Source organism: Enhydra lutris, unplaced genomic scaffold (genome assembly GCF_002288905.1).
Source record: "Enhydra lutris kenyoni isolate GAN:26980312 unplaced genomic scaffold, ASM228890v2 scaffoldscaffold9, whole genome shotgun sequence".
Classification (NCBI taxonomy): Eukaryota; Metazoa; Chordata; class Mammalia; order Carnivora; family Mustelidae; genus Enhydra; species Enhydra lutris.
In genome coordinates this window covers 57,565,512-57,584,075 of record NW_019154093.1, presented here as the reverse complement: position 1 = coordinate 57,584,075, position 18,564 = coordinate 57,565,512, and the positions used below count along the sequence as shown (strand labels likewise).

The window sequence follows — 18,564 nt, the reverse complement described above, 5'->3', positions numbered from 1 at the left end:
AAATATGAGAAATTTGTGGTGTCTTTTGGTATTTTTGTTATTATTTAGTCATTTTACTGATTATTGGCATGACAGAATCACAGATTTCAGAGAATTCCAGAGCTGCAAGGTGTTTAATAATAAGCATCATTTAGTGTTCCCATCACCAGATGCGTGAATCACCATCCAACATCACTGGCCGGTATTCAGGCCATCTCTACCAAGACAGCTCTAGTAACCAGGAGCTCATTCACTCCAACATGCTTGTTCCATATTTGGGTCTCTCAGACCATTCAATAGCTTTTAAGACTATTTGCCTAAATTTTGTCTTCTTACTATTTCCATTCATTGGTTCTAACTTTGAGTCATACAGAATAAACAGATTAGAAGCATCAAAGGAGAACAAAGCTGTGGGTGTAAAGAAGCAAAAAATTTAAGTAGGAAGGAAAAAGATACAAGTAGGAAAATAACAAAGCACATAGACAGTTTTGTGGGCCATATCTTTAGAAACTATAAATAATTTATGGAGAGTTTAAAAGTAATGAACGGAAGATAAGTGGATTTAAAAAGGAATCCTTATCAAGAAGCCTCTAAAGAAAAATTGTGCCAGAAGTTGATACTGAAAAGAAGGCCTGTAGGACCTGAGGATTTGGAGTGGAAAGGAGTCATGCTTTTCATTTTATACCCCTTTTTACTATTTTGATTTCTTGTCTTTAATCAAAGACAAAAAGATTCAATCCTCTCAATATGTGTACTTCTCTACTCTACTACCTGCACCCACTGCTTTTTACTCCTATTTTAGCCTATAAGTGTCAACTTAAATTGTCACCTCCTCAGAGAGACATGCATTCATAACCACCTTTTGAAGTGTGTTTGTGTCTCCACACTATTTCCTGTAATGTTACTCAATTTCCTTCATATCACTTCAGGATCTATAATTATGTATATTTATTATTTACTCGTTGTCTGCTCCTCTAATAGATGATAACTCCCTGAGGATTTGTTTACCTCTTTATACCTAGCTCTTAGTACAATATCTGGCATATGGTAGTGAATAATAAATGTTTTTTAATGAATGAATTTATACAGAAGATTGAAGGTGAATTTTAGTGTAGTTTTACATAAGAAGATAAGTGAAGTTATCTCTCTACAGTGAGATTGGAAGGGAGAGGAGATTAAAAGTTAAGCAAAGTGGGATTTAGAAAAGATTTACAGACTGCTAGGTAATAGAAAATTAAGCATAAGACTAAATTTTAAAGAAAATTACTGAATGATTACTTCTGGAGGCTTTTAAAAATAGTATTCTTATCTAATTTGGAATATAGTAATTGGTGTTTTGTCTAAAGGAAAGGAGCTACACCAAATTTTCCATGAGTCTAAAAAACAGCATAATTTTTAGTAATAAATATGGTAAAATTTAATCATATTCCCCAAAGAATCACTATTCATCTAAATTAAAATGGTTTTTTTCTCCTCTTTGCCATATTTTACAAATGATTAATTTTTATTTTTAGTTTTGTTTCATTGCCTGAGAAGCCAGATGTTTATTTATCAAATTCTCCTGTGTTCAAGTTTGATGCATCCTCCATGAAAAAATCACCTCAACAAGCTGGAAATGCAAATACTGTAAGAAGCACTTCATTGTTTTTCTTTTAAATTCTGTCTGAATAGTTAAACTTTCAAAGATTGCCTTTTTTTTCTGTTAACCTCAAAATATAGGTCCATTTACAAGAAAGAGAACAACAAAGCCTGTCACCAGAAATTGAAAAGCTGTGCTTTACTCACTCTGAAAAAATACCAAATTCTTCACATTTTGTTAAGAAAGTGGATTTCTTTATTAGAAACAGTGAATGTAAAGAGGAAGTTGATATCAGGTAAGAATTCTTTAAAGACATTTCAAGACTATGCCAATGAAAACTTTCTATGAAGAAATTCAGTATTCTTTTTTCCTTGGTTTATTTTGTTTTATTTTATTTTATTTTATTTTATTTTATTTTATTTTATTTTATTTTATTTTATTAATAGGGATAGAGAATGAGAGAGAGTGGATGGGAGGGGCAGAGGTAGAGGAAGAGAGAATCTCAAGCAGGCCCCATGCCTCGCTTGGAGTTTATTTGGAGCTCCATCTCATGACCCTGAGATCATGATCTGAGTTGAAATCAAGAGTGAACTACCCTGGTGCCCCTTTCCTTGGTTTATTTTAAAGATCAAAATCTAAACTTTTTTTTTTTTTTTTTTTTTTTTAAGATTTTATTTATTTATTTGTCAGAAAGAGAGAGAGAGAAAGCACACAAGCAGGCAGGGAGGCAGGCAGAGGCAGAGAGAGAGGCAGGCTCCCTGCTGAGCAAGGAGCCCGATACGGGACTCGATCCCAGGACCCTAGGATCATGACCTGAGCCGAAGGCAGCGGCTTAACCCACTGAGCCACCCAGGCGTCCCCAAAATCTAAACATTTTATTTACTTAAAAACATTGAATATTTGGACCCCTGGTGACCTAAACTCCTTAAAATAATTCATAATTTTAACTATCTCAATTTTTGAGAACATATGTTTAATATCTTTAATTAAAACATACTGTATTACTAAACTTTGTTTCACTGATTTGAATATAAGATGTTGATAATATAAAGTGTAAAATCACTTAAATCCAAATGAGATTGGCTAATTTTTCAGATGTTCAAGTTGTATTTTAGCAACCAGTTCTTATACAATTCTGCAGGTTCAATGAAAAGTCAGATTAAGTCTACTCAGTTCCCCATCAGCTGGTCACTTCTAGGATTAACTGTAGCATTTTCTGTCTTTCCCCTTGAATAGTCAAAGTTTATAGACTTGTTCACACACTGATTAAATGACATTCCTTTTTAAAAACCTTAAGGAAATACCTAAGAGACTTGATCCCTACTTCTCACAGTTTATGAAGTCTGATTTTCCCCCATGGACTTCTTACTAGGTAATACATATTGAAGTTCATTTGATACATTAACCTCTCAGCAATCTAGATAGATTTCTGTACTTGCTTTTCCCCCTCCAGTAGGTATCATCCCGATGATGAAGCTGATGAAATGAAGTCCTTTCTGGGAATATTTGATGGTATTTTCTAAAAGAAACCAAAAAATTCATCTCCTACTAATAAGATAAGGTATATAGACACCCAATTACAAAGCATGCATTTTATTTTTTTAAAGTAGTTCATAATTGTTCAAATGTTTTTTTCTTGAATTTGACCAGTTTTGTTGACTTATTTGCACCAAATTTTTGGATTGATTTATTTTCCTATTGGAGCTTCATGAAAAACACTTTTATAGTGGATTTGTTTCAGTAAGCTAAAAATTAAATTGCACTTAAATGTATCTTGATTGGATTTTGACAGGAACCAATAAAAGTACATTTTTATATTAAGAAATTCTATGAAAACAAAATAATGCTAGGTCAGTGGATCAATTTATTATATGGATTATTCACCAATATTGTTTTGTTTTACTAAAGATTTTTAAGAATCCAGTGGCTGTCTGAACCTGTTGTTTTATATAACTTTAAATAATAATAAATGAAACATTAATCAATATAGATTGTTGTTTTCCTTTGGCTTGTTTTCCAGTGTGGTGAATTCTAAAACCTTGTTACATTGACTTTTACTGTGGCAAACACTATTTCATGTTATTCTCCCATGAATTTGTTCTCAAATTTATTTATATTTATTGGTAAGTAGTATAGAAGCGGTCTAAGCAATGTTTATTATTTAATTTATTTATAGATACAGGGGAAGTTGAAGCCCACTTAAGAAATTTTAGGAATTTTAGGAATTATTCTTTAGGAATAAGAGCCTTAGAGACAAGAGAGAAGAGAAACTTCCAGACGAGGTTGTCATTGTTGTCATTGGTAAACATTTGTGAAGCATCATATGTATTAAGCATGGAGAAAAAGCTTAAAACAAAACTAAGAAGCTTTATTATGTGTTGAAAAAGAAGGGCAACTGGTTCTTTTATTTTAGTTATCTTTACAATTGGCATGTTTCTGCATCTGAATCAATCATGCTACAACCTTTAAAGGTTATTAAACACCATTAAAATGAAAAATTGGCGCACTACAATCTGCTCATCTTGCATACATAGACTTTGACACTAAAGAAATAGCAATTTAATTCAGCAAGACTTATTATGATCTGCTAAGCAAAAAGCACTGTGCTTGGTACTGCAAAGGAGGCAAATGATAAAACACTGTTTTTGCTCTCATGGAGCCTACTTTACATTCTGGTAGAGAAAATAAGACATATAATAGTGCAATAATAAAATATAGAACACATTAGAGAAGTGGTTCTCAAACTTCAGGATGTATTGCAGTCATCTAGAGGGCTTGTTTGAAAACAGATTGTTGGGCACCAAACTCAAGGTTTCTGATTCTGTAGGTCTGGGGTTGGGCCTGTGAAGGTGCATTTCTAACAAGTGCCCAAGTAATACTGATATTGATGGTCGGGGATCACACCTTGAGAATCACTGCAATAGAGGTTTAAAAGAGCTCTTGGAGTTCATAGGACAGTGAACATAATCCTGACCATAGAGTCAGGGAAACCTTTATAAAGAAGTTAAAATTTAAGCTAAGTCTTGAAAGATGAATACAAGTTTAATGAACATGTATATGAGAGAAGGACATTCTAACAGAGGGAAGAGCTTGAGCAAAGCTCCAATGAAGGGAAGTATCTATTTGGGGAATAATGATTAGATAATTTTTTTAAAAGATTTTATTTATTTATTTGACAGAGATCACAAGCAGACAGAGAAGCAGGCAGAGAGAGAAGAGGGAGTAAGCTCTCTGCTAAGCAGAGAGCCCAATTCGGGGTTCGATCCCAGAACCCCGGGATCACGACCTGAGCCGAAGGCAGAGGCTTTAACCCACTGAGCCACCCAGGCACCCCAGGAATAGATAATTTTAAACATATGTTAATGTTGTAGGAGATTTTTGTGTTTTTTTGTTGTTGTTGTTTTTAAGATTTCATTTATTTGAAAGAGAGAGTACAAGCGGGGGCGCGGGGGTGGGGGGATCAGGGAGGGGCAAAAGGAGAGGGAGAAGCAGATTCCCCACTGAGCAGGGAGCCTGACATAGGCCTTGATCCAGGACTCTGAGATCAGGATGTGAGCTGAAAGCAGACACTTAGCCAACTGAGGCTTGATCCAGGACACTAAGGTTAGGACCTGAGCTGAAAGCAGAGGAGCTTGTTCAGCTAAGCCATCCAGGTGCCCCTGTAGGAGATGTGCACCTTAAGGTCAGACTGTGGAAGACTTTATATGCTAAGAAACTTGAGCTTTACTCGGCAGACAAATGTTTCCCCAAACTTGCCTGATCATAAGAAACGTGGATAATATATTAAATATAAAAATTCTTAGACCTTACTTAAGGGCTACTGATTCAGAATTGCCAAGCAGAGGGGAATGGGAATTCTATAGTTAACAAGATTCCAGGTTACTCTTTATCAGGCCAATTTGGAAACACATGAGTATGTTCATTTCCTGAGGAGTCAAAACAAATGGCAAATTAAGTTTTATCATAGACTTGCCTTACTTTGTATAAGTGTTTACCTGGAAAATTATGTGTAGTAGTCCTTAAGGAATGGACTGACTACTTGAAGGAGTTCAGTCATTGGATATTCTTTCCATGAGTGAATAACCCTGCAGTTTCCATTTTGTAGCTGACATTTTAAGTGTATTTAAATGAACCATGCAACAAAGCTTTCCACAGAAATCTTTGTTAGGTTCAATTTTTTTCAACAGGTTTGGGTTTTGTTGTTGTTGTTTTGTTTTTTTTCAATTATAAAGGTCTTTAATAGGGTGTCTGGGTGGCTCCTTCTGCCTCTCCCCCTGCTTATACTTTCTCTGTCTCTCACACATGAACCAATAAAATCTTAAAAATATATTAAAATAAAACCAAAGGTCCTGGGGCACCTGGGTGACTCAGTGGGTTAAAGCCTCTGCCTTTGGCTCGGGTCGTGATCCCAGGGTCCTGGGATCGAGCCCCACATCGGGCTCTCTGCTCAGCAAGAAGCCTGCTTCCCCCCTCTCTCTGCCTGTCTCTCTGCCTACTTGTGATCTCTGTCTGTCAAATAAATAAATAAAATTAAAAAAAAAACAAAAACAAAACGAAGGTCCTTAATGGCACTTTACCTCATAAGGATGGAGCGGGACTTGAATAAGCCACTGCATAGAAAGCTCTTAGTTTAGGGACTGATGCATAAAATATGCTCATAAATGGTAGTTGTTAATACTAAAAAAAAAAAAACTATCTTTAGCAGTACTTTAACTCATTGGAAGGGGTGAACTAATACAATACAGACTGTCCCTAACTTACAGTGTTTGGACTTAAAGTTTGGACTTAAAGTTTTTCAGCTTTATGATAGTGTGAAAGTGATATGCATTCAACTCAAACCATTCTTCAACTGTGAACTTTCTTTTCCAGACTAGTCATATGCATAGGCTACTCTGTTTTGATGCTGGGAAGCAGCAGGGAGCCGCACCTACCAGTCAGCCACAGGACCATAAGGGTACACAACCCATACACTGACAACCATTCTGTACCCATACAACCAATCTGGGTTTTTTTTGTTTGTTTGTTTTTTGTTTTTGTTTTTTGTTTTACTTTCAGTACAGTATTCAATAAAGTACGTGAAATATTCAACACTTTATTATAAAGTTGGCTTTGTGTGACATGATTTTGCCCAACTATAGGCTAATGTAGTTGTTCTGAGCACGTTTAAGGGAGGCTAGGCTAAGCTATGATGTTCAGTAAGTTGGATATATTAAATGCATTTTTGGCTTATTGGTATTTTCAGCTTAATGTGGGTTTATTAGGATATAACCTCATCATAAGTGTAAGTCAAGGAAAATCTTTCCTTGCAAATTGTATTTGAATTGCAGTAAGTTGCATAGGACTTGACAAATTAACTTTTTGACTTTCCATAGATGTATCATCCATAGAAAAAATTTTCTCTTAGACCTCCCCCTATGTATACTTCCTCATGCTTTCAGGTAGATTGCTCTACCTCTGTTCCCTCTTAATCAGCACTCTTAGTTCTTTTGTGGTCAGATCATATTAATCTATTTTAATATTACCTTAAGTAAAATGTAAGTAGAAAATAAAGCTTTTGCAAATTGTATTATAATGCATTCTAAAGCCAATAGAAATGATTGCTGAATTATTCACTGTTTTAGGTTTTTGCACACTTTACTCCTTGGATCCTTAGTAAAGTCACACAAAGTATCTCTTTATCATGACCCCATTTCTAGAAAACACCCTCATCAAGGATAGTAGGAAACCACTCCTTGACGACCCACAGCCTAGGGATTACATGGCTAACAGTTACCTGTAGCATCTTAGATCATAATAGGTGTCTATATTTAAGAACGCCTACTTTTGTGGGAATAGAGAAGACACCAGTGAGGAGAAAGTTGGGGCAAAGAGAAGAAAACCGAGCTAAGCTTAGAATTAAGTAAGCTAAGAATTTCATTGTGGGTTTTGGTTAGTGGAACAAATAAAACAAAAAGAAAGGGAAACCCTGGTTCTTCTTATCTTTTAGCATGTCAATTCCTGACTGCCAGGAGTTAAAGGCCTTGCCACTCAGGCTCTGACCCAGGACCAGTAATACAAGAAACTCCTTGGAGCTAGGCTTAGAAGTTCTTAGGCCTCAGTCCAGAACTTGTGAGTCAGAATCTGCATTTTAACAAGATTCTGGGCTGATTACATGCATGTTAAAGAGTGAGAACCACTTTTTTTAAGGTAGAAAGGAGAGGAAAGGAAGCAATATCAGAATTTGTAAGAGAATCCATTCCAGAAGACAAGTATAAGAGTAATGATGATTACTTGGTTTTCTGCACATATATTTCCTATTTTAAATGTAATACGGTGATATCGCTCTTGTTTAATTGCCTTTCAGTATAGGTTGTTTTCTTCACCCACTGTGTAAATTATCTTTATAATTCCCATGCATCAACTGGGTATTTTTTATGTAGCTTGAGAGGCACTTAGATGCTCTATAGAGTTTTGTTTTAATTAACATAATAAGAGCCAATAATTCAAAAGAGCTATCTTTGTCTTGCTTATTTTCACATTTCAATTCGGAAACCTTTCCCTAAACTAACATATGCCTTAAAACTCCAGACATACTTCAGCAAAACAGAATGAAACAAAAAACCCAAACCCCATAGTGTTCTGAAAATTTTGGAAAAATGTGCATAAACCTGCACTCACGTGTGTTGTAACTATACATTTTTTTAATCAAAAAAGGAATGAGGGGCGCCTGGGTGGCTCAGTGGGTTAAGCCGCTGCCTTCGGCTCAGGTCATGATCTCAGAGTCCTGGGATCGAGCCCCGCATCGGGCTCTCTGCTCTCTAGGGGAGCCTGCTTCCTCCTCTCTCTCTCCCTGCCTCTCTGCCTGCTTGTGATCTCTCTGTCAAATAAATAAATAAAATCTTAAAAAAAAAAAAAAAAAAGGAATGAAAATTCAGCCAATATTAGCATTTTGCCCACTGAAGCACATCCTTATGACAGTAGATGGCTTCAGTCTTTTAGAAACTACACATAGGATAAAGTCATCATTTTGGTTTTCTTTTCTGTATTGATTAATTTGGAAATGTAAACATTTTACCATTTAGAACTTAAATTTTTTTTAATCTAAACAAATCTTACTGCCTTATTTTTTCTCATTTCTAAACTTGAAAAACTTAAAACTTAGGCAGTACAAATTTTTCAGGTTGCAAGTTACCAAAAGATTAACTAAGTGAAGTTCACATTAAAAAAAAAAAAAAAACAAAGAACAACCCAAAAACAAAGAAAGGAGAAAAAGAACATAAAGGAGGTTCATCAGTAAGTCTCTACTAAAAATTTGAGACAAAATGGAAATGAAGTTTCCACAACTCACTCATCCATTTTTTGTCTCCATTTTTTTTTGAGGACTGGACTCATAATCAAATTTTTTTATGTACGATTTTTCAAATTTTTCTCATGTACATGATCATTTTCTCGACCCTTTGATTTTTGGTTTTTCTTTTCCATTGAGGATGTGGAATTCTCATGCTCCTTATTTTTCAATGTGGAGAACTTGACTTCATTGTCTTTGTTTTCCTTTTGAGAATGGACTTTAAGCTCTATCAGCCTTCCCCCCCTGTTATTATTTAAACTCTTATGATCATGTTCTTATTCTTTTCTTACCTTCAGCATTTTCTTCCCAGGGTGAACTTTCTCGGTTTCTCTATTTTTCATTGTTTCTGCTTTGACTTTTTTCTCTCTCTGAGCTCTGGAATCTCTTCTCCTTTCCCTCCTAACTTTGTTTCTTGATGTTGCTTTTCTTTGTCCACTTTCTGGCCTTCTCCTCTGTACTCCTCTTCTCTGTATCTGTGGTACTCCATGCTTCTCTGCCAGTTCTGTCATGGCTTCTAGATCACATCCTTCTCTCCTTCCCCTAAGTCTGCTTCTTTCTCTTGTTCTACTTTGTAATTACCTTTTTTTTTTTTTCATTTTTGGATATTTTATTTTATATCTCACCCCATATACCACTTTGCTCTTGAGACTCATAACCAGTAAGGAAATTGAAGCAGTAATCAAAAATCTCCCAATGGTCCAGGGCCAGATGGCTTCCCTGAGGAATGCTACCAAACATTTAAAGAAGAATCAATACCTATTCTCCTGAAACTGTTCCAAAAAACAGAAATGGAAGGAAAACTTTCAAACTCATGAGATCAGCATTACTTGATCCCCAAACCAGACAAAGACCCCATCAGAAAAGAGAATTATGGACCAATATCCCTGATGAACATGGATGCAAAAATTCTCACCAAAATACTAGCCAATGGGATCCAACAGTACATTAAAAGGATTATTCACCATGACCAAGTGGGATTTATTCCTGGGCTGCAAGTTTGGTTCAACAACCACAAATCAATGTGATACAATACATTAATAAAAAGAACAAGAACCATATGATCCTCTCAATAGATGCAGAAAAAGCATTTGACAAAGTACAGCATCCTTTCTTGATCAAAACTCCTCGAAGTGTAGGGATAGAGGGTACATACCTCAGTATCATCAAAGCCATCTATGAAAAACCCACAGTGAATATCATTCTCAATAGGGAAAAACTAAGAGCTTTTCCCCTAAGATAAGGAACACAGCAGGCCTGTCCACTACCACCACTGCTATTGAACATAGAACTAGAAGTCCTAACCTCAGCAATCAGACTACAAAAAGAAATAAAAGGCATCCAAATTGGCAAAGAAGAAGTCAAACTCTCTTTGCAGATGATATGATACTTTATGTGGAAAACCCTAAAGAGGGGCGCCTGGGTGGCTCAGTGGGTTAAGCCTGTGCCTTCGGCTCAGGTCATGATCCCAGGGTCCTGGGATCGAGCCCTGCATCGGGCTCTCTGCTCAGCGGGGAGCCTGCTTCCCTCTCTCTCCCTGCCTGCCTCTCTGCCTACTTGTGATCTCTATCAAATAAATAAAATCTTTAAAAAATAAGAAAAAGAAAAGAAAACCCTAAAGACTCAATCCCAAAACTGTTAAAACTCATACAGGAATTCAGTCAAGTGTCAGGATATAAAATCAATGTACAGAAATCAGTTGCATTTCTATACACCAACAACAAGACAGAAGAAAGAGAAATTAAGGAGCCAATCCCATTTACAATTGCACCCAAAACCTTTAGATACCTAGGATTAAATCTAACCAAAGAGGCAAAGAATCTGTACTCAGAAAACTATAGAATATTCATAAAAGAAACTGAGGAAGACACAAAGAAATGGAAAAGCGTTCCATGCTCATGGATTGGAAGAACAAATATTGTGAAAATGTCTATGCTACCTAGAGCAATCTACACATTTAACACAATTCCTATCAAAATACCATCAACTTTTTTTAAAGAAATGGAACAAATAACCCTAAAACTTGCATGGAACCAGAAAAGACCCTGAATAGCCAGAGGAATGTTGAAAAAGAAAGCTGAAAAAGCTGATGGCATCAGAATTCCAGACTTCAAGCTCTATTACAAAGCTGTAATCATCCAGACAGTGTGGTACTGGCACAAAAACAGACCCATAGATCAATGGAACAGAACAGAGAGCCCAGAAATAGACCCTCAACTCCATGGTCTACTAACCTTCGACAAAGCAGGAAAGAATGTCCAATGGAAAAAAGACAGTTTCTTCAACAAACGGTGCTGGGAAAATTGGGCAGCCATATGCAGAAGAATGAAAGTGGACCATTTCCTTACACCACACACAAAAATAGACTCAACGTAAATGAAAGACCTCAGTGTGAAACAGGAATCCATCAAAATCCTTGTGGAGAACACAGGCAGCAAACTCTTTGACCTCAGCCACAGCAACTTCTTCCTAGAAATATAGTTAAGGCAAGGGAAGCAAGGGCAAAAATGAACTACTAGGACTTCATCAAGATAAAAAGCTTTTTTTTTCCTTTTTTTGCATAGCAAAGGAAAGAGTCAACAAAACCAAAAGACAACTGACAGAATAGAGGAAGATATTTGCAAATGACATATTAGATAAAGGGCTAGTATTCAAAATCTGTAAAGAACTTCTCAAACTCAACACCCAAAGAACAAATAATCCAATCAGGACATGGGAAGAAAACATGAACAGACATTTCTGCAAAGAAGACATCCCAATGGCCAATAGGCACATGAAAAAGTGCTCAACAATACTCGGCATCAGGGAAATACAAATCAAAACCATAGTGAGATACCACCTCACACCAGTCAGAATGGCTAAAATTAACAAGTCAGGAAAAAACGTGTTGGTGAGGATGCAGAGAAAGGGAACCCTCCTACACTGTTGGTGGGAATGCAAGCTGGTGCAGCCACTGTGGAAAACAGTATGGAGTTTCCTCAAAAAGTTGAAAATAGAGCTACTCTATGACCCAGCAATCTTGCTACTGGGTATTTACCCCAAAGATACAAATGTAGTGATCTGAAGGGGTATGTTCACCCTAGTGTGTATAGCAGCAATTTCCACAATAACTAAACTATGGAAAGAGCCTAGATGCCCATTAACAAATGAATGGATAAAGAAGATGTGGTGTAGTTATACAATGGAATATTATGCAGCCATCAAAAAGACCAAAATCTTGACATTTGTAACGGCATGGACGGAACTAGAGAGTATTATGCTACGTGAAATAAGTCAATCAGAGAAAGGCAATTATATGATCTCATTGGTTTGAGGAATTTGAGAAACAAAACAGGATCATAAGGCAAGGGAGGGGAAAATGGAAAAGATGAAAACAGAGAGGGAGACAAACCTTGAGAGACTCTTAGTTTCAGGAAACAAACTGAGGGTTGCTGGAGTGGAAGGGGATGGGAGGGATGGGGTGGCAGGGTGATGGACACTGGGGACAGTGTTTGCTATGGTGAGTGCTGTGATTTATGTAAGACTGATGAATCACAGACCTGTACCCCTGAAACAAATAATACATAATATTTTAATAAAAAATATTGTATAAATATTTCTTATAGTATCCCTTTGATATTGAGGTCAGATAAAAGAACCTCACTCAATGGGTCACAAAACTGAGGTGATTCTCCAGGTCATGTGTTTCTTAAACTATTGAGAAGTGGCATCTCGTTTACAAGTCTTCTTGTAGCTGGCAGAATTAATTTTTGCTGAAAAAAATGAGATCATTTTATTACATTTCAATCTCCCCTCAACTATGGAAAAAGGAGAATAAAAGCTCTTTTTTTTCTTTTTCAGAATCCTGCTGGACACTTTATCTCCTACATATTTGTCTATGAGCCCAATTCCTTCTAGATGAGAGTAAGGTACTGGGATGTGGGCTGAGGCTGCTAGATGAGTGAGGACAGACAAGTAGCTGTTGATGAGTGAGAACCATTGTATCTGCCTTGGGTTATATCCCATTCCCTTCTACACTGTGCATCTATTCTTTTCCTTATTTTTATTATGATCATGCTCATTGCTCTTTGATTCTATTTAAACTTCTAATTTTACCCCTTTCCTAATCTTTTTCCTTAGACAGATTTTTCTCTAACATTCTTACGATTCCTTTCTTTACTCCTTGACTCCCATCTTCTTTTCTTCATTCCATTATGCTTTGTATTATGTTTATTTTTATATTATGCTTTTCTTAACTCTTTGACTTCTTTTTGCTCTTACTCCCACTTTTAGATTTGGCCCCTTTCTTCACCTTGTTTTTATTATATTTATCATCTTTTTTTCTGAATTTCTTCTAATGTCTCTCTCTTTACTGTTATATTAATTGTTTTAACTTTCTTTTCCTCTTCCTGTTTGGACTCTTGGACACATGCCTCTGATCAGTTACGTTTTTCTCTTTTACTCTAGCTGGACTTATTTGATTTGTTTTGTTTCAGTTTCTTTTGTTTACTCACTCTTAAGCTCCTTTGATTCAACTTTCACCACTGGACACCCTCATTCTTTGCGTTTTCGGAATCTCTTGCCTCCAATGTGAAGCCATCTCACTATGTCTGAAATGATCCCTTGATCTGAATCTGGAGGGAAATTGATAATCCTTCATCCTATTTCTTTAATTTCTTTGCTAGACCTAGTAACTGAAAGTCTCTTCTGATAGGAAGCAGGCTGGAAATTAGGTAGATCGATCTCTCTCTCTCTCTGTTTTTCCTTTCTTTGTCATCAGCTTTAGGCACACTTTTTCTAATTAGGAATCTATTTTCAGGTATAGGAGGGAACTCTTCCAATGTACAATACACTGATGTTATGCTTTAAGATTTTCAGCCTTGCTTTCACTAAATGTGCTTTAAATTGCTTTCCTTGTGTGTGTGTGTGTGTGTGTGTGTGTGTGTGTGAATTTTTTTCCTATTTTTTTTTTTAAAGATTTTATTTATATATTTAACAGAGAGACACAGCGAGAGAGGGAACACAAGCAGGGAGAGTGGGAGAGGGAGAAGCAGACTTCCCAGGGATCAGGGATCCCAATGTGGGGCTCAATGCGGGCCTCAATCCCAGGACCTGAGCCAAAGGCAGACACTTAAGAACTGAGCCATCCAGGTGCCCTCTTATTTCTTTTTAAAATTTCTCTTCAGAAACACCTGGGTGGCTTAGTTGGTTAAGCATCAGAATTGGTTTCGGTTCAGGTCATGATCTTGGGGTTGTGAAATCAAGCCCCACATAGGGCTCTATGCTCAACACAGAGTCAGCTTGAGATTCTCTCTCTCCCTTTGCCCCTCCCCCAACCTGTGCTTGCTTGCTCTCATTAAAATAAAATTTTTTAAAAAAATCAAAAAACAAATTTTTCTCTTCAGAAGTACTTTCAGAATCAGTAAAGGACTGAGAATCTTTTGAGCTGTATGAGTCACTGGATGAGGAAGAGGAAGAGGATTTATGCCTTTTCTTCTTTCTTAGCTCTAGTTTGGGAATTAGCTCTCCACAGCTGAGTATCTCAGCAAATGGTTTGCTCACTGCATCTGTTTTCTGGTTTTCTCTCTCCCACAACTTCCTTAACAGAATTCACTTGCCCCAAAACAATATGATACCCATTTAATGAGGAGTTGGTTTTATGGTTATGAAGAACTATGAACCTTTTTATCCTTCCCCTGTCACTGATAAAAGAGATTCTCTGTTGTGTTTAACAGAGAAACTCTTATCTTCAAAATACCCTCCATTAATAGCTTTCCCTTCTCCTTCATTTTCTTCACTGAAGTTACCATCTGAACCATAAAATCTTTGACAATGCTCCAAAACTGAAAACTCTTAGAATATAATGGCTTCTGAGTTAATTTCCCTGACCCCTTTTTAACTGTAAAAGACAATAAAATTTATCCCATGTTTGGGGGAATATATCAGAAAAAATTCAAAGACAACTCTCCCAGCAGGTTGATTATTAATGGCAAAGTCAAACAAACAAACAAATAACCCACAGAACAATGAGAATGAATGCTGAATCTTTGTTCCAATGGCTCTAATACTTTAGTCTTTAAATAGAGAACAATCGAGGACAAGTTGATTCAATCAAGGACAACTGATCCAATCCTTTCACTCCTGTACTGGTAGGTACACTACTTCTTCTTGGGGTTCTATCCTTTAAAGCACTTCAGATCTACAGCTGCGCAGAAAAGGCACTGAAGCCCATGACTACAGTCATTTTTACTAATTCACTACATAAATTTTATTTTACTTTAAAAGCTACTTTAATTTTTTTTCTTTCCATTGTTATCTGATGCATTTTTATAACGGAAATAATTTAATGGTACAATAAAAAAAAAACCCTTAGATTCTATTTCAAAAGTTCAATTTACAGAACTGGAGAACAGCCCATGAAAATACTAAATTATTTGCCCACAGTTTCTCAGCTAATCCTTGGCAGAACTAGAACTGAACCAGGATTGGCACCATACTTTTCCTACTTTAGTTCCTAGTATTAAGGGTTAAAACTCATGCCCACTTTTGTAAACTTTTTATCTTTCATTATAAATGTAAATTCTATTCTGCTCTCTTCTTCCTTAAATGTATTAAGGAATTCTTTTCTAGCTATAAACCAAAATAGTTCAATTCTAGAGACAATTTTACCCATAGCTGTTGCTATACTTAGAGTTTTAAAATATTGCACATGTAAGTGTTGTAGTATATGGTGTATGTAGATTAGAATGGTTTTGCTATGCATTAGTGTTTGAAAATGACCAAATATCTTACTGTTCTTTCATTAAATATAGTGATTGAACAGCTGTTTTATACTACTTCTTATGTCATGAACAAGTCTTAAATGAATATGAGCAGATCATGTTTCAAGGGACCCATAGATGATCCAGGTAACAAAGATCAAAATGCAACAAAAACGTAGGACTTTTAAAGCTATTAAAGCTTTTTGTTTTTGCTTTTTTTTGTTTGTTTGTTTGTTTTTGTTTGTTTTTTAAGTAGTCTCCCTGCCCAGCCTGAAGAACAGGCAAGGTTTGAACTCATGCCCCTGAGATCAAGACCTAAGCTGAGATCAAGAGTCAGAAGCTTAACTGACTGAGTCATCCCGGCACCCCAAGATTTTTAAAAAATTAATATAATCACCATCAAATTATATTATCAACAAGTTTTTCTAGACTCTACATAAGATTTGTAGTGTCTAGACTTCTTAAGGAGATAACATGCAGACAAAGTCAATTTTATGAAAAAGAAAGCTACACATTCTTTTGGGTATTGGATTATTAAAAGAATGAAGTTAGAGGATGGAGTAAATTTGGAGAGGATGAAAGATCACGGAGGGAACAGTTCAGCACTTTCTGGAAGGAGAAAATAAGGGGATAAAGGAACTAAAGAAATGAGTTTCCACAACTAGCAGAGTGGAGTTGGGATCATTTATATGCATATAAGGTGTGTAATTAATATTTACAATTTGGGCTGAAAGGAAATTATAAAATCAAGCACTTCTCAACAGTGTATAAAGTAAGCCATGCTTCTGACTAAAGAAAAATATTTTAGTTGGAAGACTTTTTTATTCATTATGGAAAGTTAAAGTATTTAAAATGTAGTTTTGGATGGAAGTGATAAAATATACATCCCTCCCTGCTTTGATGTACTTCTGGGGTATTAACCAATTTTTTTTTTGTTTGTTTGTTTGTTTTTTTAATTTAAATTTTATTATTTTTTTTAAACATATATTTTTATCCCCAGGGGAACAGGTCTGTGAATCGCCAGGTTTACACATTTCACAGCACTCACCATAGCACATACCCTCCCCAATGTCCATAACCCCCCCCCCCCTCTCCCACCCCCCCCCCCCCCATCAACCCTCAGTTTGTTTTGTGAGATTAAGAGTCACTTATGGTTTGTCTCCCTCCCAATCCCATCTTGTTTCATTTAATCTTCTCCTACCCCTTAACCCCCCATGTTGCATCTCCTCTCCCTCATATCAGGGAGATCATATGATAGTTGTCTTTCTCTGATTGACTTATTTCGCTAAGCATGATACCCTCTAGTTCCATCCACGTCGTCGCAAATGGCAAGATTTCATTTCTTTTGATGGCTGCATAGTATTCCATTGTGTATATATACCACATCTTCTTTATCCATTCGTCTGTTGATGGACATCTAGGTTCTTTCCATAGTTTGGCTATTGTAGACATTGCTGCTATAAACATTCGGGTGCACGTGCCCCTTCGAATCACTACGTTTGTATCTTTAGGATAAATACCCAGCAGTGCAATTGCTGGGTCATAGGGTAGTTCTATTTTCAACATTTTGAGGAACCTCCATGCCAGAGTGGTTGCACCAGCTTGCATTCCCACCAACAGTGTAGGAGGGTTCCCCTTTCTCCGCATCCTCGCCAGCATCTGTCATTTCCTGACTTGTTAATTTTAGCCATTCTGACTGGTGGGAGGTGATATCTCATTGTGGTTTTGATTTGTATTTCCCTGATGCCGAGTGATATGGAGCACTTTTTCATGTGTCTGTTGGCCATCTGGATGTCTTCTTTGCAGAAATGTCTGTTCATGTCCTCTGCCCATTTCTTGTTTAGATTATTTGTTCTCTGGGTGTTGAGTTTGCTAAGTTCTTTATAGATTTTGGACACTAGCCCTTTATCTGATATGTCGTTTGCAAATATCTTCTCCCATTCTGTCAGTTGTCTTTTGGTTTTGTTAACTGTTTCCTTTGCTGTGCAAAAGCTTTTGATCTTGATAAAATCCCAATAGTTCATTTTTGCCCTTGCTTCCCTTGCCTTTGGCGATGTTCCTAGGAAGATGTTGCTGTGGCTGAGGTCGAAGAGGTTGCTGCCTGTGTTCTCCTCAAGGATTTTGATGGATTCCTTTCTCATATTGAGGTCCTTCATCCATTTTGAGTCTATTTTCGTGTGTGGTGTAAGGAAATGATCCAATTTCATTTTTCTGCATGTGGCTGTCCAATTTTCCCAACATCATTTATTGAAGAGGCTGTCTTTTTTCCATTGGACATTCTTTCCTGCTTTGTTGAAGATTAGTTGACCATAGAGTTGAGGGTCTATTTCTGGGCTCTCTATTCTGTTCCATTGATCTATGTGTCTGTTTTTGTGCCAGTACCATGCTGTCTTGATGATGACAGCTTTGTAATAGAGCTTGAAGTCCGGAATTGTGATGCCACCAACTTTGGCTTTCTTTTTCAATATTCCTTTGGCTATTCGAGGTCTTTTCTGGTTCCATATAAATTTTAGGATTATTTGTTCCATTTCTTTGAAAAAAATGGATGGTACTTTGATAGGAATTGCATTAAATGTGTAGATTGCTTTAGGTAGCATAGACATTTTCACAATATTTATTCTTCCAATCCAGGAGCATGGAACATTTTTCCATTTCTTTGTGTCTTCCTCAATTTCTTTCATGAGTACTTTATAGTTTTCTGTGTATAGATTCTTAGTCTCTTTGGTTAGATTTATTCCTAGGTATCTTATAGTTTTGGGTGCAATTGTAAATGGGATGGACTCCTTAATTTCTCTTTCTTCTGTCTTGTTGTTGGTGTAGAGAAATGCAACTGATTTCTGGGCATTGATTTTATATCCTGACACTTTACTGAATTCCTGTACAAGTTCTAGCAGTTTTGGAGTGGAGTCTTTTGGGTTTTCCACATATAGTATCATATCATC

At 36.5% G+C, this 18,564-nt stretch overlaps 1 protein-coding gene and 1 pseudogene across 1 annotated transcript in view; one reads left to right on the top strand and one right to left on the bottom strand.

The window, feature by feature from the left end:
• LOC111142922 (HFM1, ATP dependent DNA helicase homolog) overlaps positions 1–3,185 on the top strand; it is a 135,035-nt gene extending 131,850 nt beyond the window's left edge. Inside the window, exons 36-38 of the mRNA XM_022496294.1 lie at positions 1,494–1,605; positions 1,699–1,853; positions 3,012–3,185. Of these exons, the coding sequence (XP_022352002.1) occupies positions 1,494–1,605; positions 1,699–1,853; positions 3,012–3,081 (337 nt within the window). The 3' untranslated portion in view covers positions 3,082–3,185. The remainder of the gene's footprint in view (positions 1–1,493; positions 1,606–1,698; positions 1,854–3,011) is intronic.
• Positions 3,186–8,941: 5,756 nt separating this feature from the next.
• The window catches only part of LOC111142921, a 24,876-nt pseudogene continuing 15,253 nt past the window's right edge, over positions 8,942–18,564 (bottom strand).